Source organism: Heteronotia binoei, chromosome 4 (assembly GCF_032191835.1).
Source record: "Heteronotia binoei isolate CCM8104 ecotype False Entrance Well chromosome 4, APGP_CSIRO_Hbin_v1, whole genome shotgun sequence".
NCBI lineage: Eukaryota > Metazoa > Chordata > Lepidosauria > Squamata > Gekkonidae > Heteronotia > Heteronotia binoei.
In genome coordinates, this window is record NC_083226.1 from 157407433 (window position 1) to 157433465 (window position 26033).

Sequence of the window (26033 nt, forward strand, 5' to 3'; positions counted from 1 at the left end):
GAATTTAACTACCATGATGCAGCACAAAATTCTTCTGGCCCTGACTTATGGAAACAATTAGTCATAGAATCATAGAGTTGGAAGGGACCTCCAGGGTCATCTAGTTCAACCCCCTGCACAATGCAAGAAACCCACAAACCCCAAATTCACAGGATCTTCATTGCTGTCAGATGGCCATCTAGCCTCTGTTTAAAAACCTCCAAGGAAGGAGAGCCCACCACCTCCCGAGGAAGCCTGTTCCACCGAGGAATTGCTCTAACGGTCAGGAAGTTCTTCCTAATGTTGAGCCGGAAACTCTTTTGATTTAGTCAGGTATTAAAGGAACCACTGAATGTGATACCCGAATAAACATCCCAGCCAAATAATCCAGAAGTACACAATGGCTGATGGTATGCAGAAAAGGGCCAGCTGAACAAGAGACACTCTCTCCTTTTCATGTTTCCAGTGAAAGCGCAATTGAAGATCACTGTCTATGGCCAAAGCAGGACCGAAACAGGTCGTGAAGTCAGCAAGTTTATCCAGAACAGCTTGGAGTTACCACCCACTCAAATGCCTGGCCTACAGAGGTGATTTTAGCAAACTGCATAGTTACTTGGTGGTCTTACAGAGAGATTTATGGAGACAGCTTCATGGAGGACAGGGATATCAGTGGCTACTAGTCATAGTGACTAAAGGGAACATCCATGTTGAGAGGCAGTAAACCTCTGAATACTAGCGTCAGGAAGCAACATCAGGGGAAGGCCTTTCCTTAACATTGGCCCTTCAGAGTAACTTGCTAGCCACTAGATTAAAGTTCAATAACACCTTAGAGGCCAACACGATTTTGGGGACATAAATTCTTGAGAGATTGTGTGTGTGTGTGCTTGTATGAGGTGTTTTTAAGTTACAGCCAATTTATGGCAAGCCTGCAGGGTTTTCAAGGCAAGAGATCAACTGAGGTGGTTTGCCATTTCCTGCCTCTGAATTGCAACCCTGGTGTTGCTTGAGGATCTTTCATCAAAATACTGACCAGGTTTGACCTTGCTTAACTTCTGAGATGTGATGAGATTGGGCTATCTAAGGTACTAAAATCTAGCTGTTTTCTGCACACCAACATGGCTACCCTCTGAAACTATCTTCATGGCTAGCCACGGTGTGAGACAGAATGCTGGACTAGATGGACCATGGTCTGTTCCAGCTTGTCTTCTTATGTTCCTAAGAGGTGGCAGTTCTGTACCAGTCTTTGGAGAGACATTCAGAAGCTGCAGCATAGATTCAAGTTGCTTCCAAGTGCTACAAAGCTCCTTGGGAGACTCCTTTCCCCAGGTCATCTGTGCACTCCAGAAATCTAGAAGATGTGAGCCAACTGCTACCACAACAGCCTGTCCAAAAACATGCAGATGTCTATCCCAGGAGTCCCCAACCTTTTTGAGCCCGTGGGCACCTTTGGAATTCTGACAAAGGGCAGTGGGCACAATCCCAAAACAGCTGCCACAGGAGGGGAAGACAACCTTAAAATGTTAGGGATTGAGGTTATGTATAACTCTAATTTGACAACATTTCAGGCAGAAGCTGTGTTGCACAGGATGCCTTTTAATCTGCACAGCCAATCTGAAGTCCTAAGGGGGAAAGCCCCACCCAAGGGTGGAATTCTAGCAGGAGCTCCTTTGCATATTAGGTCATACCCCATTGATGTAGCCAATCCTCCAAGAGCTTACAAAAAAGAGCCTTGTAAGCTCTTGGAGGACTGGCTACATCAGGGGAGTGTGGCCTAAAATACAAAGGAGCTCCTGCTAGAATTCAACCCCTGGCCCCACCTATTCCCCAGCGGGTGCCAGGAAAGGGGTTAGTGGACTCCATGGTACCCATCGGCAACACACTGGGGATCCCTGGTCTATTCTCTGATTCCCAAAAGAAGGTAAGGAGAATTTTGCAAGCACTACTAGCTCACCCACACACATCTATTTTTATCATCAGTGTCCTTGAAGGAAAAGAAAAAGAACAGAAGTTTAGCTGCTTGTCTTCCTTGCAGCTGGCAACAAAATGTTACATGAATAAGTATGTCGGGGAGCTGAACTCTTGTAAGAAACTGGATTCAATTTTTAGCTCTGCTCTGGTAAGTACCTCCATTTTCCCACAAATATCAAAAGCTGGCATTAGAGAACACATGGTCTTTTTTTGTTAGAAGTAGCGGCCTGTTTCAATTTTAGTTTCTTTTTCTTTCTTTTGCATTTTCAAGTGCAGGAAACATAAACCATTTTGTAGGGCACAAGACATCTGTTGAATCTTGTTTATCCCACCCCCCCACCCCAGCCCTATTTACTATTGCATGGAAATTGCTTGGCAGTAGAAAATGTTCTTCGTAGAGAATATCATTCTCACTAGCCTTGCAATGCCAAACTAGTCAGCTGTACTCAGAAGAGAGAGGAGGAAGAAGATGATATTGGATTTATACCCCACTCTTCACTCTGAATCTCAGGGCAGTTTACAATCTCCTTTACCATCTTCCCCCACAACAGACACCCTGTGAGGTGGGGAGGGCTGAGAGAGCTCTCCCAGAAGCTGCCCTTTTAAGGACAGCTCTGTGAGAGCTATGGCTAACCCAAGGTCATTACAGCAGCTGCATGTGGAGGAGTGGGAAATCAAACCTGGTTATCCCAGATAAGAGTCCGTGCACTTAACCACTGCACCAAACAGGCTCACAACACAACAAAACCAACATTGCCATTTTTTGTGGATGTCCCAATCAAATTTTGCCTTTAATTGCTTATGCATGTGAGAAGAGCCATCAAGTCGCTTCTGACGTATGGTGGCCCTATGAATGAATGACCTCCAAAACATCCTATCACTGACAGCCTTGCTCAGGTCTTGCAAACTGAGTGCCCTGATTTCCTTGATTGAGCCAATCCATCTCACATTGATTGAACAAAGCAGGAGTCAAGTGCACCTTTAAGACCAACCAATTTTTATTTCGAATGTAAGCTTTCGTGTGCTCTTAAGCACACTTCATCAGACGAGGAATCCAGCACAGTGAGCAAAGCCATGCATAGGTGAGCAAAGCCATACATAGCTGGTAGGCAGTGGCCCATAATGCAACATGGTACAGATTTAAGAACCAATGACAGTGAAGTAAAATTATCTGGTAGGCAGTGGTTTAGAATGTAAAATGGTACAATGGCAGAATAGTAAAATTAACAAACTAAGCAAACCTTTGATCATACCACTCAGATCAAAGGTTTGCTCAATTTGTTAATTTTACTATTCTGTCATTGTACCATTTTACATTCTAAACCACTGCCTACCAGATAATTTTACTTCACTGTAATTGGTTCTTAAATCTGTACCATGTTGCATTATGGGCCACTGCCTACCAGCTATGTATGGCTTTGCTCACTGTGCTGGATTCCTCGTCTGATGAAGTGTGCTTAAGAGCACACGAAAGCTTACGTTCTAAATAAAAATTGGTTGGTCTTAAAGGTGCAACTTGACTCCTGCTTTGTTCAACTGCTTCAGACCAACACGGCTGCCCGCTTGGATTCATCTCACGTTGAGTCTTCCTCTTTTCCTGCTGCCTTCCACTTATCTTAGATTGCCTTTTCCAGTGACTCTTCTCTTCTTATAATGTGAACAAAGCTTCAGTTTAGTCAGATTCTAGGGAGAGGTCAGGCTTGAGTTGATCTAGAACCCACCGATTTGTCTTTTTTGGCAGTCCACGGTAGAGAGAACTACTGAACAGCTATTTACATACACACGAGAAACAAGTAGTTAGAATAAGATTGGAATGTAAGTCACTGGCTTTATAAACTGAACTTGGTTGGTCCTGAAACAAGTCACTGGGAGGAGTCCCCCACTGCAGAAGACTCAGGATGGGTCTAAACATAACGCTTATCCCATCTGAACTATTAATCTGTTTCTTTAGTGGCTACAGCAGGAGTGGCCAAACTTGCTTAATGTAAGAGCCACATAGAATAAATGTCAGATGTTTGAGATCTGCAAGACAAGGAAGGAAGGAAGGAAGGAAGGAAGGAAGGAAGGAAGGAAGGAAGGAAGGAAGGAAGGAAGGAAGGAAGGAAGGAAGGAAGGAAGGAAGGAAGGAAGGAAGGAAGGAAGGAAGGAAGGAAGGAAGGAAGGAAGGAAGGAAGGAAGGAAGGAAGGAAGTGGAGGCCAAAAGAAAGCAACTTTAACTTTAAATGCATTCTCCAAGCTGCTGGTGGCTTGGAGAAGTGATTTAAAGAGAGAAATGCCTTCTCCAAGCCCCCCAACAGGGTGGTGGGGACTTTGAGAGCCACACAATATGTGTGAAAGAGTCACATGTGGCTCCCAAGGCATGGTTTGGTCACCCCTGGACTACAGTATAAATATGCAGGGAACAGCTGGTAGCTACCTGAAGTGAGGCTGTAGGGGGAAAGTTAGCTAGACTACTTTTTGTTTTTGTGAAAAATGAAGAGTAAATGAAACACTAGTCTGGGATGCTGAAGTACCAGAAGTATGAAGGCTCAACTGGTTTCAAATTCAGTTTCAAGCCCCCCACCCGCAAACGTACATATGCCCTTACCCACGTGCCCAAGCTTTCAAGCTCACCCTATTACCCAGTCAAAGTAACCTCTCAGCTTCTGAGGAGGTTCCCATTTCTCTTATTCCCCCTTGGATCTCATGCCCAGCCACACCCACAAAACACAAAGGATGGGAAAACAAAATTATCTCTTCCGCACCCATTGTCTTAAAACACATCAATCATGTCACATAGGGAAGGGAGCAACTCCCGCACCTTTCCTGCGTTTAACCATAATTACCACATCTTCTAACCTCACCTGAAGCCACCCTTTCGCTGACATTAAAAAGTGGGATTCTAATTCATATGAAGCCAAAACTCTTCAGGCAACTATCATAATTTGCTTGGAAAACCATAACTACTAGGGACAGGCCAAAGTATTCAGAAATGATTCAGTCCCATGTGCAACTGACAATTAAAATTACCTCACTGTGGGTTGCTGAGAAGGGGAAAGCTTTATTCTGAGTCACTCTCAGCAGACACAACAGCTCCCTGAACTTGGATTCAGGGGCCTGGTTGTATCCTGCCAGGAAAGTACTGCTGCCACTTTCTAGTGGTTGTGCCTCCAGTTAACAAAACCACAAGTGGGAAAGTCATGCCCCATGTAGTTCCATCACTCAGATGTTACAGTACAGCAGGGGTGGCCAACGGTAGCTCTCCAGATGTTTTTTTTGCCTACAACTCCCATCAGCCCCAGCCAGCATGGCCAATGGCTGGGGCTGATGGGAGTTGTAGGCAAAAAAAGCACCTGGAAAGCTACCGTTGCCCACCCCCCACCCCTGCAGTACAGGATGGGATCCTACCACCCTAGTCACATTAACTGGGCCAAGGACTACTGCCATGGCTATTTTTAATACAGTTCCTAGCCTGATTTTTCTGAACATGGTAGCTTCAAGCCAAATAGTAACAAATGGAGACAATTCACGTGTTTTATTTATTTACATCATTTATAACCCATCTTTCTCACTGAGACTCAAGGTGGATTGCACAGAGTGAGTTGATATAAATCTACAAGATAGGACATGCAATAAACAATACAATAGGATTAGGATTGTGGCACCAACCAGAAAACTAAAGATCAGAACTGAAGCATAGTGAATGATGCAAAAATTACATAACAGGATCCTAGTTTTAGCAAGCTGGACACAGTGGGGGCCATAGTCCCTCACAATTTATCCAAGGAATTTTGTGAATCATTTAGTACAGTGCAACTCTATTGCCTGTGTAGAAAAGCCCTCTGGAATGATTCAGTTTTGCATAGTCGGCAGAAAGCCAGAAGAGTGGGATCCTTCCTGACCTCCTCAGGCAGCCCATTCCACAAGGTAAGGGCCACAACAGAGAAGGCATGCACATGGGAGGTTGCTGATTTTGTGCGTTTGCAGGTGGTCACTTGCCAAAGATGAAGATGATACTGGATTTATACTCCGCCCTTCACTTTGAATCTCAGAGTGGCTTACAATCTTCTTTGCCTTCTCTCCCCCCAAACAGACACCCTGTGAGGTAGGTGGGGCTGAGGGAGCTCTAACAGCAGCTGCCCTTTCAACGACAAGCTCTGCGAGAGCTATGGCTGACCCAAGGCCATTCCAGCAGCTGTAAGTGGAGGAGTGGGGAATCAAACCCAGTTCTCCCAGATAAGAGTCTGCACACTTAACCACTACACCAAACTGGCTCTGATGGACGAAACCATTGTGGCAGTGCCTAGGCAGAGAGACAGTCTCACAGAAATGAGTGTCCAAGACCATGAAGGGCTTTGTATGTGATAGCCAATATCTTCAATATCTTCATCTCAGCCTGATAAATATTACACACATTGGGCATGACTCCTGCCTGGCTGAATACATTCTACAGGAAGCAAGTAGGATGCTACTTCCCAGTACAGTGTATTTACTGGGGAGAGCAAAAGGCTAGCTTAGAATGGCTGCACTGCAAATCATACAACCCATTTCTTTTACCATCAGGAAAAGCTCTTAGGAAAAGCGGCTATCTTGTATTTTCATACCCAGAATATTTGACCCTGCAAGTCAATAAAGTTACATAATGTAATCTGTGGCTCTCTTTTGGTTAGTGTGTCACCTCCAGTCTATTTCTGTAAACAGGAGCAACCAGGAAGGGAGTCAGTTATGGGATCAATAAATCACTCCTCCGTTGCTGCATCATAAAATAAGACTGCACAGGCTCTAAGGAAGTCTGCAGATAAACAGTGAGATAACTAATGCCGCTGTGCAGGATTTATTTATTTATTCTTTGTACTTATATCCCACCCTCCCCACCGAAGCAGGCTCAGGGCGGCTCAGGATGATTCACTCTTGGGCTCACACTGGGGCATCCTAATACCCTAGATATAGGGACTGTGAGCCCGAGAGAAACTAAGCCCAGTACCCCAGTTAATAGGGCTATTCATAAGGACCTTCTTTCAAGGAAGTCACAATTTTCCCAAAAGAAGAAAGCCAGCGATATCAGTGACTAAGGCTAAAGTCACATACAGAGGACGTAGCTGGTGAAGTAGAACAACAATCATAGCTACTCCAGAATACGGAGTACCACTAAATGTTCTGCTATGCAGAAAAAAGCTTATCACAAGCAGATAGCCAGAACAGGGACATGGCAAAGTCACCTTTTCCCCTGATGCTTTTTGCCTGCAAGGAAGGCCTCTTTAAAAGGATATCAGGGGATCACTAAAAATGGTACCTTACAGCCACATTCTGAAGTTGCAAATATAGACCATTACTGAATCTGACATCATTTTGGCACAAGTGGTACCAGCTTGGTATATGTTCCTTTAGCAACCTCAAAATTGAGGGTGTGTGTATGATCCCTGTTGGATCAGTCCAATGTCTATCTAGCCCAGCATCCTGTTTCACACAATGGCTAACCAGTTCCTCTGGACAGCCAACAACAGCCCATAGAGGCCAAGACCTTCCCCTGATGTTGCTTTCTGGTTCTGGATTCAGAGACTGACTGAATATGGAGGTTCCCCTGTGGCCAGTAGCCACCGACCTATTCTCCATGAATCAATCTAATCCTCTTTTAAAACTGTTTATTGTTGTGGCAATCACTACATCTTCTGGCAGCAAATTCCACATTTTAATCATTTGGTGTGTTATTTTGTTTTGTCAGTCTTGAATCTACTGCCCATTAGCTTCACCGGAGGCCCTCGAGTTCTAGAATTTTGGGAGAGGGAGAAAAACATCTCTTGGACAGCTCTCTTTATTGTGTCCGCTCTAAGTCATCTCTTTTCTAAACTCAGAAATCCCAGCCTATGCTTATGATTCTTTTCTGTGAGTTTTTCTTCATCACTAAAAAGCAATTGCAGACATGGGAACTTAAAATGTTAAATATGTTTCTGTAATCCTAGATGCCCACTCCAGTTCTCCCCTTGAAATAAAAGTTATTTAATGCTCTGTCAAGGTGTGGGAAGCTCAAGTAGCAATCTGAATATCTGGCATGACATTTTGGGTCACTGTGAGTCAACACTAGCATTTTTTTAAAAAAAAAAATCCTCCTCTGAACTGAAAGAATAGGGACAACAAAACAGAATGAGACAGCAGAAAGCATGAAGCTATAAAGAACAGCCTAAAGATTATGGCTGAGAATGTGCACTTGGTATAAACCAAGCTGAAAAAAAGACTTGATAAATACCTTATTGGTTTTTATTGGGTATTTTCTCAGATGGTTACCAAGTGGGCTGCTGATATGGCTATCCAAAAATGGCTGCCAGATAAAGGTAAAGGTAGTCCCCTGTGCAAGCACTAGTCATTTCTGCCTTTGTAGTCCCCTGTGCAAGCACTAGTCATTTCTGCCTCTGGGGTGATGTCGGATCACAACACTTTCTTGGCAAACTTTTTACAGGGTGGTTTGCCACTGCCTTCCCCAGTCATCTACACTTCACCCGCAGCAAGCTGGGTACTCATTTTACTGACCTTGGAAGGATGGAAGGCTGAGTCGGCTACTTGAGCCGGCTACTTGAACCCAGCTTCCACCAGGATTGAACTCAGGTCATGAGCAGAGAGATCAGACTGCAGTACTGCAGCTTTATCACTCTGCTGCCAGATAGTTGGCATTTAAAAGGACCGATTTCCCTTTGAATAACTTCCAGGTGAACTATAATGAGGGCCATTATAGTCAATTAGGGGAGGGATGGTGGCTCAGTGGTAGAGCATCTGCTCGGTAAGCAGAAGGTCCCAGGTTCAATCACTGGCATCTCCACTAAAAAAAAGGTCCCGGCAAATAGGCGTGAAAAACCTCAGCTTGAGACCCTGGAGAGCCGCTGCCAGTCTGAGTAGACAATACTGACTTTGATGGACCAAGGGTCTGATTCAGTATAAGGCAGCTTATAATAATAATAATAAATTTATTTTTGTATCCCGCCCTCCCCCACCAAGGCAGGCTCAGGGCGGCTTCATATGTTCATATATGATCCCCATAGGCTATAAATTGAGCCAGGGGTATCTGGGGTTCAAGGGAATGGGCTGTTTTTGAGATAGAGGCACAAAATCTGCAGCATAATTGCTGATGCATCTCCTTTAAAAAATCCCAAGTTTCAAAAAGATTGAACCAGGAGGTCCAATTCTACGAGACCCAGAAGAAGGTGCCCCCATCCTCCACTGTTTCCAATGGAGGGGAGAGGCATTTAAAAGAAATATGGTCCCTCTAAACACCTTCTCCAAGCCACAAGGGTACCCTGAAGCAGCAAGCCCTTGGTGTTCACTTGCCACAGAAGAAAAACAAGCCTTTTCAAAACACATCTTGAAGCAGGCTCTACATGGCTGTTTGAAGGAAGTTCTTGACTTGTATGGAAAACCTGAATGCATCTCTACCTGATGCAAGACAGGAGATGGATCCAAGGCACACTTTCAAATAATGTAAAAAGTATGCTTGCAAATGGATTGAGGCACAGCGTGCCCTACCTGTAACCTGAGTTTGAGTTACCCAACAATTTAAAGCACTAAACCCTGAGCTTATTGTAAAGTGGCTTTTGACAAAGAACAAGTCACACAGTCTCACAGTGATGAAAGTGGATGGCAGAAATACAAGCATGTGCGAAGAAGCCAATCAATGTTGTAGTCACTTCTGGCAGCAGTCCCAAAAGCAAATTACGAGACTTCATTAGCTCTTTCAGATCAGAAACTTACGCCGTCTTGCCCTCACTGTCGAGTTTGGTGGCGCTGGCTCCCTTTTTACCCAGCAACGATGCCACTTTCTCCGCATCGCCATTTTCCACTGCTTGCAAGAGGCGGTCATCATTCTTATTCCATTCATTGGCCTGCAGAAGAAAAACAAACAGAATATCAAAGAGAGCACCAGTGGCTTCCTCTGCTGCACTATTCCCTTTCCACTCCTGAAGACTACCAGGATGTTGATGAATAATTTACAATGGATTTTATTTTTTTGCTACATTTCATTGACTATTGCCTTGTGCATTAGAGGACATAACACCTGGAACCACTGCTTTACAGAAAGCGTGTAAGTATTGAATATTTGACCAACCAGGGAAAAAAAGTTTTGACCAACTGGCCCCCATCAACTCTTATCGCAAGTATTTTTTTCAAAGTATAAATTTTATTAAGGCAACCACGTATATTTGAAGTCTTTGGTGAATGTGCTAATTACAAATACAAATCAATTTACTCCTGCTGTGAAAGAATTAAATTGACATTAACGATGGTCATGAACTATTATTTAGTGGTAATTAAGCAAGTGGCAGCTTTTAAAGGTAGCTGCTCTTGCTGCTAACAAAGGAAACAACGTGATAAAAGGTTCTTTGGCATCATGCCATTCTTGACTTTAGAAAAAATTTGACAGGAGCCCAATAAGGGGTCAATAGACAATGTATGAACCAAGGCTTAACAGATTCTACATGTGCTAGAATAAATAGTGTTAAAGTATCCCACAATTATCTGGAAAGCTCAGGCAAGCCCAATTACATCAGATCTCATAAATTCCTTATTTCTCGCCTCCAAGGGCAAGATTTATTAGTTGTATTATTATTATTATTATTAACTTTTAAAACTATTTTGGGAGTTTTATTAAATTTATTCACACAGTTTTTAAAGTAATAATTTACTTTGCTTGGATATAGAAATAACCTCTTTACAATGGGATTTCCCTCACTGAAATAATTTCTTTCAATTGTAGGTTAATATCTCTTTAAGATCACATTTGAAATTTGTTTAACTCTGAATAAATATTATTACTTCTCTTGTTCTTGATATTGTATGATGATACTTTTATATGTTTATAATCTGAATTATATATGAAATTTTAATAAAAGTTTATTTATTTTATTATTTATTTTATTATATTTATATCCCGCCCTCCCCTATTGGGCTCAGGGCAGCTAACAACAGTTAAAACACACAGAACACATAAAAGTAAATTTTTACAGTAAAATCTTAAAAATAATTAAAAACATCTTAAACATCCATTAAAAACTTGTGCCTCTGGGTGCAATTCTCAGCCGGTCTCCCTCAGAAGTCCCACTTTGTTGAATGGAGTGCCCTCCCAGGGGAGGGTTCTTAGCAGTCTTTATGATGGCTTAGTCATATCTGAGGCTCCAGCCAAATGCAAATGCCACAGAGGACTGTGAACCTCAGCTGCAGCTTTCACCAATGAACGAAGCATTGGGAACATCTCCTGTGCAGAAAGCTCTACTGAATAATTCAGTCTTGAATGAAAGCTAGGAGGGGGGGACCAATAACTTCCAAAAAGTTATTTATTGTTTAAAAAAAGAAAGAAAGAACAAAGATCTCATAAACTAAGTCGGGTCAGTCCTGGTTAGTATTTGGATGGAAGACCACCGGAGAATACCAAGGTTGTTACGCAGAGGCAGGCAATGGCAAACCACCTCTGAATATCTCTTGCCTTGAAAATCCTGCAAGGCTGAGACTTGACGGCACTTTCCACTATTACTAAGGTGCCACAAGCCAGTTACTGCTAAAAATAAAATAAAATACTAATATGGCAATCCCTCTGGAAGTTATCCCACTGCAGGTATTCTATCTGGCTATGCTAATTTAGCACCAAGGACTACTAGTTGCAACCGGGCCATACCCACCCTAATTATGTCTTGTATTCGTTTGCACTCTGCATAGTTATAGGCCATTGGTCTATCAAGGTCGGTACAGTCTATTCCCCTCTCTACGATCTCCAGTTTGAAGAGCCATTTTGGTGCAGTAGTCAAGTGCATGGACTCTTATCTGGGAGAACCGGGTTTGATTCCCCACTCCTCCACATGCACCTGCTACGTGACCTTGAATCAGTGACAAGTTCTCGCAGAGCTGTTCCACTTAAGAGCATTTTCTGGCAGAGCTCTCTCAGCCCCACCTACCTCCCAGGGTGTCTGCTGTGGAGAGGGGAAGGGAAAGGAGATTGTAAACTGCTCTGAGACTCCAAGTGAAAGGTGGGGTATAAATCCAATTCTTCTTCTCCATAAGGGGGCTAACACACCACCTACTACATTGTTCTTTTCAATGGAGATATCAGGAACTGAATTTTGAGTTGTGTGCAAAATAAATGCTTTACCATGAAGCTGACCACCATTACCACAGTTACATCATTTGGTCTTTGGACCCCCTTAGTAAGTTGCTTTTCCCTCCTCTATACACACATGGACATGCAACTTTCTACTTAGGAAATCACTTCATGCCACAAAATATTTGTAAGCTGTTAAGGGGGTTTGTTTTGCTACATCAACAGAGCAATGTGGCTACCAGCACCGATGTAATCATTGGGGTTATCACACAACACCAGTGCAACACCAAACTGCATGTACACAAGCACACAGATAAGATGGAGCTGCATGAGAAAATAAAGGGATGAACACAGTTCAAACGTCACTGCACTGAAAGGAGAAAGCTGTAGCAAATTCTTCATTCCAGTTTGGTTTGCTGTAAACAACAGGTACAGCCAATGCCTTTCATGCTCACAAATCACAAATATCTATACTAACATTTGCAACAAATGAGCAAAGTGTAGACATAGTTTAGCCCAATAGGGAGTTACCTTGTGCATCAATGAATAGCCAAGCTAACATCTTAGATTAAGAATTAAATCCTGACGTTTGGATGGAAAATAACCACACAGCAAGGTACCCTAACCCAGTGGTTCAAGCACAGCCTGACTTCTTCCCCTAATCACTAGCCCTCCATAGCAGACAGTCCTCTGCTGGGGCTCACATTGAATAGGAGGAAATTAGCAAGCCCAAGAACCAATGCAGCTGACTTTTCAATCCTTGTTCAGAAAATATTAGCTGCCAAGCTGGGTTTGGGAGGGGCATCATCTAGATTTGTCCAAACAAGTATGAAACAGCCTTATACTGACTTCTGGCTCATTTAATCCAATATTAACCATTCCAGCTGGAAGCCATCTCTGAAGTCTTGGACAAAGAACCTTCCTAACACCCCAGACCAACCAGAGATGCCAGCAATCTTGAGGACATAGTGAAAACGTCAATGAAAATGTTAACTCTGAGTGTGGCAGTGATGTAAAAGGGGAAAGGACTGAAACTAAAATAGTCAGCATTGTCATATCCTTGTACAGATAAACTGTGCAGATGTCCTGGGAATACTGTGGACAATTCCGGTCAGCCCATTTCCAAAAGGATACAACAGAGCTGGAAAAGGCGCAGGATAAAAGGTAACCAAAATGATCAAGGCTTAAAAACATTTTCTCTGCAAGGAGAGACTAGAAAGTCTAGAAGGCTTTTCAGTTTTGAGGAAATGGTGACAATGGAAGGACAACATAATGCAAGAATTAAATGCCATCCAGTTGCAAGCAACTCATGGGGGGACCCCTCATGTAGCTTTCAAGGTAAGAGGAGAACAGAGGTGGTTTGCCATTGCCTTCCTCTGCATAGCAACCCTGAGCCTCCAGGGTGGTCTCCCATCCAAGAACTAAACCAGGACTGACCCTGCTTAGCTCTCCAAGCTCTGACTAGCACAGGCTAGTCTGAGCTATTCAGGATTCTCAAAGATAGGGGTTTATAAAACTATGCACAGCCTGGGGGAAATGGACAAAGAACTTTCTCTCCCTCTTGCAAAGGGCTAGAACTGGGCGCACCCAACAAAACGATAATAGATTCAGAAGGGAGAAAAGAAAGTAATTCTTAATCCAGTGCAAAAGTTACTTGTGGCAATTGCTGCCAAGGCCTGCATTGATGGTCACTTGCTCAGACGGCTCTACCGTATAATCGCTACAGCAGACGGACTCTCCAAAAAGTTTTTGTAAATGGGCCACTGGATGTGAGCACTGAGGATTATCATCTCCCCACCCCAAGCGCTTGGTGACCAACCTTCCAGCCTTCACAAACCCACCCCCAATAAACAATTTACAAAAACTGTCAGAACTTTCATTCACTTTTATGTATTTTTAAAACAGGACCCAATGAAAAACTGTTTGGTTCTGAGTGCCTTCACTTCTTACCCCCTTTTTCTTTCTAGATACCTCCAGATTGCCTTGCATGCATCTGTGACTCTATACATGGTTCGATCAAGACACCAATCTGCAGTACTGCATGAAGTCCCAAATCATAAGCTGCGATCACACACACTAAATAATGCACTTTCAGTCCACTTCGAATGCACTTTCCAACTGGATTCTACTGTGTGAAAATGACCATATGCATGAGCTGAGAGAAGTTAATTACCTGTAACCAAAGGAACGTCCCTCAGGCTAACAGCCAAGTCACATGAGGAACAAAAAGACCCAGGACGGAAACTGGGCAACACCACAGATCAATGTGAGCAGGATTCATGGTTTCAGAGTGCAACCTCCTTATGAAAACTGATATGTGGTTTTGCATAAGCTCCCATATACTTCATTCTCCTCTTGGGAGCAGTATATTCCTGCACACGTCATTAGCTGGATGTTATTTATAAGATCAACCCCTAAGACTTTGAACATACCAAGCATCCTACTGAAAAATTCTTGGCATTTCACTCTTTTCTCCCCTTGAATTCATTTGCTTTTGGGAGCAAAGGAATGGGGATTTTAAACTTTGTCATGATCTGAGGAGTTGGTTTCCCTTTGCCCAGCCCTGCCACCAACCACCATCCAGTAGAATAGCTATGCTTCAAATGCTACCAAGGGGAAGATGCCTGAACAGTAAAACACCAATTTGTCTAATAAGTCAAAGGCTGATAAGCTCCTTGTATCCTTAGAATGGCATGAAATGGATTCTACTAAGATCTGTCATAGACTTCTGCTTGCAGAACAGGGCTTAAAAAGGTAAAGGTAGTCTAGTCTCCTGCGCAAGCACCAGTCATTTCCAATTCTGGGGTGATGTCACATCACAACGTTTTCACAGCAAACTTTTTTTACAGGGTGGTTTGCCATTGCCTTCCCCAGTCATCCACACTTCCCTCCGCAGCAAGCTGGGTACTCATGTTACTGACCTCTGAAGGATGGAAGGCTGAGTCCACCTTGAACCCAGTTGCCACCAGGATCAAACTCAGGTCGTGAGCAGAGCTTGGACTGCAGTACTGCAGCTTTACCACTTTGCGCCACAGGGCTCCTTCACAAATATGGGTTGGATCTCCATTATATTTTGAAAAATTCACTAAAAATAAAACATTCTTTTTTAAAAAATATATGGGTTGAATCTTACGGATGCATAACGGAGGACTGGTCACGCAAGAGGGTTTTCTCTCTGCCACTCCTGTGAGCAACCTCTTCTTCTGCCCTGAGGCTTGCTATGCTCACCCAATTCACTCTTCTCTTTGCAGCCCCCTGCACTACATGGATCCTGTCCACAAGGGATTGATTCCCTACAAAGGGTTTTTGGAACACACAGAAAGCTGCTGTGGGAAGCTGCAGGCAAGGGAGAACAAGAGTGAGATCCTCGGTTGTCAAAACAGAAGGTGATCATTTGGACTAGTCAACTGACCAGCATCCTAGGCATAGTGCTCCCTTGTTTGAAAACACAAGCCTAAGAAGCAGACAACTATGAATTCTGTACATCAATCACACCAGAGGCTGTACCAAGTAGTTTCAAGCAGTGAACAACTCCAAGCCCCCATTAAGGTAAAGGTAGTCTGTGCAAGCACCAGTCATTTCCAACTCTGGGGTAAACACTGCTTTCACAATGTTTTCATGGCAGACTTTTTATGGGGTGGTTTGCCATTGCTTTCCCCAGTCATCTACACTTTCCCCCCAGCAAGCTGGGTACTCATTTTATCTACCTCAGAAGGATGGAAGGCTGAGTCAACCTTGAGCCGCCTACCTGAACCCAGCTTCTGCCAAGATCAAACTCAAGTCGTGAGCAGAGAGCTCAGACTGCAGTATTGCAGCTTTACCACTCTGCACCACAGGGCTCTTCCAAGCCCCCATTACAGGAAAGCATATTTTAAAACTTAGCATCACCAGCTGTTCTATCAGTTCAAAGCAAATGGCCAACAGCCTTTGCTCTCTTAGGTATTAATGAACTTGGGGAGCAAAAATGATGCAGCAACAAAACGCAGAACATAATCTAGAAATCCCTGCAATTTTTATTCCATTTTAAAATGTGTACTGCATTTCCCCCCAAAACATAAAACCCAGCATCTTCAGTGGTACCTACTTCAATATTAAAACTGAATGTTTAAATAATGTGCCTACTGTGCACAGATGTTCTACTGAAAACTTGACTTAAAAGGTGTATAACTGAATGCAATATGCCTGCTAAATTTTTAAACCTCTGCTTTAGAATGTCCGAATTTGTGTCAAATTTTTATCTTTCACTACTAGGGTGGTAAAGATAGCTTAGACAGAACTAAAGTCCAAGCTAGTTTTAAAGAATAAAAATAAAAGCCAACAGTAGTGATCACAAAAAATCAGCAAATTTACTAAAAACTATGGGGCTGAAGAAAGAGGAGTGCATCAGCACAGATAACTAACTAATAATTGGAATCCAAAGTTTTTTTAAACTGGTCCATTTTTAAGTAGATGACTAAAGCCTGGGAGAGAAGGAGTAAGACTGATCTCCAAGGCGAAGGTATTCCAGACCCTTGGAGTCATCTCTTGGCCAAAGTGGCTACCACACACTTTTTCCTCCCTTGCATTTATGCTTGTGTGATTGCTCTAATGCAAGTGCACTGGATCTACCCCAATAATTTCACTAGGAATGAAGTGGTAAATTTTGGCCTGGTCCAATGTGATTTAACTTAGAAGTCTTTCCCCATGTTTAGAATTGGTGAACTTAGGCATTTGTTGGAGAATTCAGGCCCACCATTTTATTACTGACCGTCAACCTTGTCGTGTAATTAACACTATGACCAATTATTCATGCAGCTCTATCTGCAAATCTCAGATGTTATATAAATGTTAATCGGTGGGATTTTGCCATCATTACTGTTTTACTTTAAACAGAACAGGAAGGATTGATTTGAATAAACAACTTTTTTTTCAAAGAACTAATTTTAATCAGACAATTGTCAATTCTTTTTCCCTCTTACAAAAAACTATCTGTTGAATTCAATTATCAGAACATACAAATGACAGCTCAAAAAATGACTTTCCCATAGTATTCTTCTGTGCAGTGGCAGAGCAGCTATTTTGCATGCAGAAGCTCCCCAGTTTCAATTCCCAGCATTTCCAGTTAAAAAGTTCAGGCAGTAGAGGCAGTGATTTCTTCTTTAGACCCCAGAGAACTGCTGCCAATCAGAGAAGACAATGACAGGCCAACAGTGTGACTCAAACTAAAGGAGCTTCACATATTCACCAGTAAAGTCAACTAGGCCAGGGAAATTCAAAGGCCCTGGCAGTAGCTTCATGAACTAGATTTTTGCTTGGCTCAGAAAAGATCTGGGAGCCAGCTTTCAACCCCCACTTATTGGTCCCAGCAGTTTGTTGGAATAAAGTTGTACATATATTGAGATCCAAGCTACTAAGCAGCTTGAACAATGAACTGTTTACAAATGTCACAAAACCCAGCAGCTTTCCTGCTGGAGAACAACAGGTGTGTGTATTTCCCACATTAAAACATGCATGACCGCACTGGTGAAGTCTTAAACAAACAAAGAGTTTCTCCAACCAGCTAGCAGGCACACTTTTACCTTACTCATTATCCAAGGAGCTCAGGATAGCACAGGTGGTTCATCTTGGCTCCATCTTATCTTCACAGCAACCCTATTTAGTGGATTAGGCTGAGAAAAAAAAAGAGCAAGTAGCTCAAAGCCACCCATCTAGTATCCTGACAACACACGAAGCTGCCTTATACTGAGTTGCTCCATTAAAATCAGTATTGTCTACTCAGACTGGCAGCTGCTCTCCAGGGTCTCAGGCAGAGGTCTTTCACATCATCTCCTATATGGTCCTTTTAACTGGAGATGCCAGGGACTGAATCTGGCACTTTGTCCAGGTCAAGCAGATGCTCTAACTCTGATCCACACCCATCTAGCTTCTTCACAGCAGTGTGAAAGACCCAAATCTGCCTAGTTTCAAACACTCAAGACATACCACAGTGGCTTACAGGTCCACTTGCAGACCACTGGAAACCCCCCCCCCAAAAAAAAAAACCCACTGGTTTGCAGAAATTATTATTAAATGTGCTAGACCAGGTGGATTTGTACTGATCCAGCAAGACATCTGTAATGCTTGCAAGCAAGCACACATACTCTCGAAGAAGTACCAACACTTACTGGGCGATTAAAACTAGGTAAAGCACCCGGCCCTGATGTAATACCCTCTGAAATCCTGAAAGCAGACTCTGAATGGTGGGCTCCACCATTGGCCACCTTTTCCACTATTGTTAATAGCACTGGGCATATGCCTCCAGCATGGACTAATGTAGTTATAGTGCCTATCTTTAAGAGGGGTGACCACTCCAGTCATACCACAGTAGCTCACAGGTCTACTGGCAGACCACTGGAACTCCCCCAAAAAACATCTGGTTTGCAGAAATTATTATTAAAAGTGCTAGCCCAGGGGGATTTGCCTTATCCAGCAAGACATTTGTAATGCTTGCAAGCAAGCACATGTAGTTAGGGATCACAGGTGAGTTTCACCTTAACCAAATGGTACCTGAGCAGGTATTCATGCACTGTGAATTCAACCATGTATTGATGGATTGTGGGGATTTTGGTTTTTAAACAGTGGACAAGACTCATGTCGGCCCACCCCTGAGTCACACACACTGTAAATGCTGTACTCTTGTCATAAAAAAGGAGAGATCAGAAGGAATGTGTTTACAAAGCGAAACATCCTCTGAAGATAAATGTCAGAAAACAGTCGTGTCCCAAAACAAACACTTCTGCTGAGAAGCAACAAGCACGCCCAGTACTATCTTTTTTGAGCTAAACACGTTTTAAAAACTTAAACTGTGTGTTTAAAAGGTGCCACAGACATTAACTTTGCTGCATGGGAAAGGGTCAGGACCTTCTATAAATAATTAACTGCTGTCAACAAAACGGAGTGTGGGGAGACAGGAGGGAGGGGGAAACTAATCTATTCCAGTTGTAGAAAAGCCAATTATATCTAGTGTTGCAAAAACCTAGATCATTACTCATCTCTCAGCACTTAGCGACTGCTCTTGAAATCCTACTTCCCCATCTTAAAATCTCAGTTATTACCTCAAGTATTTAACCTTTTAAAAGAGAACAAAATGACAGAGTTGGTGGTTATCATGCAACACCTTGGCTATTTAGTGGCCAAAAGGCCCACAGGGCTGGAGTTCCATGAGGGAACACCAACAGAATATAAATGCTCCTGCATACAATAAAGATAGGATTCTTATTCAAAACTAATTCGTTGTTGCTGGTTTTGCTGCCAAGTCAAGGCTGACTTGCAATTTCCCTGTTGTTCTCGAAACAAGAGACAATCAGAGGTGGTTTTCCATTGGGGAGGGACAGTGGCTAAGTGATAGAGCATCTGCTTGGTAAGCAGAAGGTCCCAGGTTCTATCCCTGGCATCTCCAACTAAAAAGGGTCCAGGCAAATAGGTGTGAAAAACCACAGCTTGAGACCCTGGAGAGCCGCTGCCAGTTTGAGTAGACAATACTGACTTTGAGGGATCAAGGGTTTGATTCAGTATAAGGCAGCTTCATGTGTTCATTGCCTACCTCTGCATAGCAGCCCTGTATTCCTTGGAGGTCTCCCATCCAAATACTAGCCAGGGTCGATCTTGCTTAGCTTCCCAAATCTGATGAGACTGGGATAGTCTGGGAAACTCGGGCCAACTTTTAAACCAGGGGTGGTCAAACTATGGCTCAGGAACCACATGCGGTTCTTTCACGTTATGTGGCTCTCGAAGACCCCACCACTCTATCGGCCAGCTTGGAGAAGGCATTTGTCTTTTCAAATCACTTCACCAAGCCAGCCTGTGACTTGGAGAATACAATTAAAGTTGCTTTCTTTCTACCCCTTCCTTCCTTCTGGCTCTCAAACATCTGATGTTTATGTCTTGTGGCTCTCAAACATCTGATGTCTATTCTATGTGGCTCTTACATTAAGCACATAGCAGAAACAAAACCAAACACTTGTTTTGTGGAAACAGAATCTTCACGAGCACAGCACCTATTTGTGATATGTAAGTTAGGGTGGGAGACAACGATGGGACCAAGGGTCGTCATCATCACCAAGAGACCTTCATGACTAAGTAGTGCTAGGAATTCACGGGGCCTAGGTGAATACGAACCATTACACTGCAGTGGCTTGCTAGGCTATCTGTGGAGTCTTTAGTAGGAGAGCAGGAAAGAACAGTTATTAAATAGTCACAAATATGGAATCTTTGTTTGCAGGTAATGATAGCAGAGCTATATAGAGAGCGTTCCACAAACAAATATTTCACTAGAGCAGTGGTCCCCAATCTTTTTGACACCAGGGACCGGTTTTGTGAAAGACAATTTTTCACAGACGGGAGTGGAGGGGGGGGAAGTGATGGTTTCAGGTTGATACCATGGTGCACTTTATTTCTATTAGTTTGGTGTGGTGGTTAAGTGTGTAGACTCTTATCTGGGAGAACCGGGTTTGATTCCCCACTCCTCCACTTGCAGCTGCTGAAATGGCCTTGGGTCAGCCATAGCTCTTGCAGAGTTGTCCTTGAAAGGGCAGCTCCTGGGAGAGCTCTCTCAGTCCCACCTACCTGACAGGGTGTCTGTTGTGGGAGAGGAAGGAAAAGGAGATTGTAAGTCACTCTGAGACTCTGAAATTCGAAGTGGAGGGCAGGATATAAATCCAATGCGTTGTTGCTGTTGTTGTTACATGGTAATATATAATGAAATAATTATACAACTCAAGGCCTGGTTGCTAACAGGCCACGGACTGGTACCAGTTCAAGGCCCGGGGGTTGGGGACCCCTGCACTAGAGCCTTGAAGAAGGTTTCTTTTCAGGGGTTAGTGGAAGGCAATGAAGATGGTGAGGGGTCTGGAGACCAAGTCCTATGATGAAAGGCTGAAGGAGCTAGATATGTATAGCCTGGAGAGGATATGACTGAGAGGTGATATGATCGCCATCTTCGAGCACTTGAAGGGCCGTCATACAAAGGACAGTGTGGAGTTGTTTACTTTTGCCGTGGAGGCTTGGACCGGAACAACAGGTTGAAATTAAATCAAAAGAGTTTTCAGCTAAACATTAGGAAGGCTTTCCTGACAGTTACAGTAGTTCCTCAGTGGAACACGCTTCTTTGGGAGGTGGTGGGCTCTCCTTCTTTGGAGGTTTTAAACAAGAGGCTAGATGGCCATCTGACAGCAATGCTGATTCTGTGAACTTAGGCAGATCATGAGAAGAAGGGCAGAAAGAGTTGCATCCGTGCTCAGTTCTCGTGGCCCTTTTCTTACACGTCCTGGGAAATGGTGATTGCTACTTTGGGGTCAGTCAGCAATTTTTCTCCAGGCAAGTTTAGTCAGGGATCCTAAGGTCATCCAGCTAGCTTCAAGCAGAGAAGTGAGGAATCGAATCCAGTTCTCCAGATTGGAGTCTGCTGCTCTTTACCGCTACACCAAACTGGCTCTTTACCATTACCCCATTAAAAATTACATACATGTAACTACTGAATTGGACGGTTTTTTCCTGCTTGCTTTTCTTTTTTTAATTCAGAGCATTTATGAGGGATGGAACCATTCACTGCCATATTCAGAAAGAGAAGATGTCTCCCCAGGAATTTGTGATCTATACTTTTAAAAAAACAAAATAAAACCACAACCCTTCCTTGATTAACGACAGCCAAAAGAACAAAGCCAATGTGAAGCGGCCTTGTTCTCCCAGTCTAAGGCCGGAAACTTAAATCCAAAACTTTGGCAGAGCTCAGCTGATGTGGTGGTTACACCCCAGGAGGTCTTCCACTGTTCAGTAATTCTGCAAGTCAGCATTAAAATGACCAGCAATTTATCTTTGGTAGCTCTCCAGAGAGGAGGGGAGTAATTACCATTACCACTTGCAACTCATCTATCTCAGTAAGACAGAAGATAATTAAGCCCCCCAAAAAAGAAAGAAAACCCAACCTGAAGCATGTTTGCATGAAAGGAAACACTTTATCTTAACATTTACATATGTACTTAAAAGATTCCCTGAGACCTATCATTATATTTGTTGACAAATCTCTCGCTGCTGTGAAAGCTCCCCCTCCCCAAAATAGGGCGCTTCGCTCTCTACCCCAAGCTTTTTAATATGGAAAACACAGAAGATACCACAATCTGATTAATACAGTACAAGCTGCTTAAAGCTGGCATGCGTACAACTTGTGTGGCCGTGCAGGAAATACCGTCAGACTGATAGACACTGTGTTTAATTTCTGAAAAAGACATTCCCCAGTTGTTTAGGCTGGCATTCACTTTTACCTCTGTCCCCAAATGGCAGATCAGTTATGCCCCATGCAGGAGACAAAAATCCATCCATCCAGCTTCTCAAAGAGTGAGGGGTTTTGGCTCGGTGACCCAAGTCTCTCCCTGAAGGGGACTTGGAAAAGGCACTCTCTTTCAAAAGAAGCATTCAAAACAAACAGTCTCAGACCCTTGTTGAACTAAAGCATTTGCTCAGTGCTGAGGTTTAAATGATCCAACTCCATGGGACAAGATCTTCAAAACCACAAATATTTGCTCTTTAGCACGCTGGCTTCCACAGCGCTTTCCAGGCTCCAGAAAGGGAATACTTGGCTTAAGTGGTTTACAGACCGCACAGCTAGTCTTCAGAAAAGAAGCCAAAGATCACATTCAAATTAGACCAAGAATTTGCCTGGATAAAATCTTCTTTTTGCTGTTTTTCCGTTATGGATGCACTGCTGCAATATCTAAGCTGCCATAAAACTTCAGGGTGCAGGACTGACTCAACATTTTGCATCCTTGTTTTGTTTTTAATACCATTGTGTGAAATGCTACATATGTCTGAAGGAAAACCCTCACACCATTTCCCTCTTACTACTTACACATAAGAGTCCATGCTAACTTGTTATTAGCTAGGAGCCACGCATTCCACTGTGTGAGGGAAAAACTGTGAAATCCAACTGTGATCTGAACTGTACAAGTATCCTTCATAGTGTGCATGATATGTGAACAGTACTCAATATACAATGTAATATATTTTGCACCACTGCTCAGGAGACAGAGAGAAGCCTTGCATCATGTCTGCATAAGAGAGCCAGTTTGGTGTAGTGGTTAAGTGTGCAGACTCTTATCTGGGAGAACAGTTTTTGATTTTCCACTCCTCCACTTGCACCTGCTGGAATGGCCTTGGGTCAACCATAGCTTTTGTAGAAGTTGTTCTTGAAAGGGCAGCTGCTGTAAGAGCTCTCTCACCCCCACCTACCTCTCAGGGTGTCTGTTGTGGGGGGGGAGGTAAAGGAGATTGTGACCGCTCTCTGCGATTCAGAGTATAGGGTGGGATATAAATCGAATATTGTCATCTTCACAAAAGACAACCAAGAGGGAGGCAACTGGAACTTTCCCATCTGGTCCTAACACATTCCCAATCACAGGCAGCTTAGTATTCCTTCTGAGTGATGATGATCAACTACCTGCTTTCCAATTTGACAGCAACAGAGGCAATGAAAGATGCCTTCCTTCATATACTCGATGCTCAGTCCAAATGGCCTTGTCCATATAGTTAGAAGAACAGACTGGTGATGTTTCTTGATCAGTCCTTTAAGACTTCGTTGTTGTTCAGTCGCACAGTCGAGTCCGACTCTTTGCGACCCCATGGGCAAAGTCACACCAGGCCCTCCTATCTTCCACCATCCTCCTTCAATACTACAGACACCATAGAGCAAGCTAGAAAGCTAGGACAATATCAGTCTCCTTCCTGTTGGCTCTCACCTTCTTTAACCAGTAGAATATAATCTCAGGGAACTTCCCTCCGTCCTTGCTCTCTTCCTCTTCTTCTTCCCTGAATGCACCTGGAGGAACAGCATGGTGTCTCTCCTCCTGATCTGAACTCAGCAGATGGCCTACTATCAATCCAATGCCATCCATAGTTAGCTAGAATAGATAGTCACTCTTTCTCTCCACTGCACTTATATGGTATGTTTCTTTAAATAAATCCACCAGTATTGGTCTCTTAACTTAAAGCAAAGGCTCTCTGTGCAATTTGTGAGATAACGTAACCATTAGACTAGGCCACACTTCTGTGCTGAAGCTCAGAAGGAGAATTCTGCTAACTGAAGGTAAGGATGGCTGCCTGACCAGTCCAGCCATCCTAAGCCAGACCCAACACATACTGCTCTTCAGAGAGAGGGTTAAAATGTGAGATTTGCTGCCAGAGGATGCTGTGACAGCCACTGGCATAGACGTCTTTAAAAGGGATTAAATAGAGTCATGGAGGATAGGTCTATCAGTGGCTAGTAGCCATGGTGACTAAAAGGGGGGTTTGTAGGAAAAGCCCAGCAGGAACTTATTTACATACTAGGAATAAGGCCCGTTGTGAAGAAAAATACAACGAGCTCTAGAAGGAGGCTCTGGGCAAGTGCCTGCCACTCTTGCTGTCTTCCCACTCACCCAAGTGAAGACATTCACCCCTTCCCCCTCAAGGGGAGCTAATATCTGCCATCTAGAGAATAGTTGTAAATCTGAGTGATCTCCAGTACCTCCCCAGAAGGAAATGGCATTGTACTTGTCAGAGGTCCTATCCCTTCTCAAACCCCACCCTCTCTAGGCCCCACTCCTAACCTGGAGTTGGCAACCCTATTTCCTATCCTTTATCGGCCCCTCTGACTTCAGCTTTCCATTGCCTTCCCCCTCCCTGCAGCTTCTACAGCGGAGGGGCCAAAGCAGTTTGCATCCTTCTCCTCTCCCCTCATGTGATCTGAACAACAACCCTGAGAGGCAGGTTAAGCTGGAAGTCTATGCCTGGTCCAAAACCACCCAGTCAGCTTCCACAGGAAGAACCTGGGTCTGGCACATTCCACTCTGAAGCCCTAATTTGTATGTCCTCCTCAAATTCCACCACGGAATCTCCAGCCCTCACCTGGAGATTGGCAACAGTGGTTCCCCAGGAGGAAAGGCCTTTCCCTCAGAGGCCTGTGGTGCCTGTAGTGATCCCTAAGGAATTTCCCACCAACCTGGAAAGGTACCACTAAAGGCCTCTGGGCGAGTGCCCCCCACCCCTTGGCTGTCTTCCCACCTACCCAAGTGAAGGCATTCACTCCCCTCCCCACTTCAAGGAGAGCTGATCTCTGCCATGTATCTGGAGAGCAGTTATCATTCTAAGAGATCTCCAGCCCTCACCTGGAGAAAGCCAGTTGACAGAGAAGGGCTAAGAGAGGCGACTGTCTCTGAGGCAGGACTGCTTCTGGCAGTTTGTTCAGCATTCCAGAGCCTGAGTAGGCGGGAGCAGGAGAGTCAGCCAATGGGAGGCCAGAGACTCTGACTGAGCTGTGATGGGCAAATGGTTTCTGGAGTGCATGGAATGTCCACAAGAGTATTATTACTATAGATTAGTCCACACCACCTGACATCACTATTGTTTCCCACTGGGCTTTTTTGGTAGAAAATTCCCAGCAGGAACTCCTTTGCATATTAGGCCACACCCCCTGATGCCTAGCCAGTCGGCACTGCGTTTCTGTGCAGTCCTGCTTTTTTTTTTTTAAACCCTGACTAAAAGGAACCTCCACTTTAAAAAGCAGTCAACCTCCAGATCCCAATTCCAAGATACAACATCAGAAGAAGAAGAGGGTTTTATACCCCACCCTTCACTACCCGAAGTAATCTCAGAGTGGTTTTCCTTCCTCTTCCCACAACAGACACCCTGTGAAGTAGGTGGGGCTGAGAGAGTTCTGAGAGAACTGTGACTGACCCAAAATCACCCAACTGGCTTCATGTGGAGGAGTGCGGAATCAAGCTCAGTTCTGCCACTCTTAACCTCTACACCAAGCTGGCTCTCAGGGGAAGGTCTTGGCCTCTGTGTCCTGTTGCTGGCCTCCAGAGGAACTGGTTGGCAGCCACCTGAGACAAAATGCTTCACTTGATGGACCACTGGTCTGATCCAGAAGGTCTCTTCTTATGCTCCTATGTTCTTACATCTTGGCTCCCAAGTGCAGGAATCAGCAGCTAAGAGAAGGGGAAGGAATGCAGACGGGAACAACTGTTGTGCTCCCTAAAGGACA

General features: G+C 43.9%; 1 protein-coding gene across 2 annotated transcripts in view; it reads right to left on the minus strand.

The window, feature by feature from the left end:
- The window catches only part of RAI14 (retinoic acid induced 14), a 119836-nt gene that overhangs the window by 50471 nt on the left and 43332 nt on the right, over window positions 1–26033 (minus strand). For both annotated transcript variants that reach the window (XM_060236088.1, XM_060236089.1), the window contains exon 2: window positions 9664–9794. In XM_060236088.1, the coding sequence (XP_060092071.1) occupies window positions 9664–9794 (131 nt within the window). The remainder of the gene's footprint in view (window positions 1–9663; window positions 9795–26033) is intronic.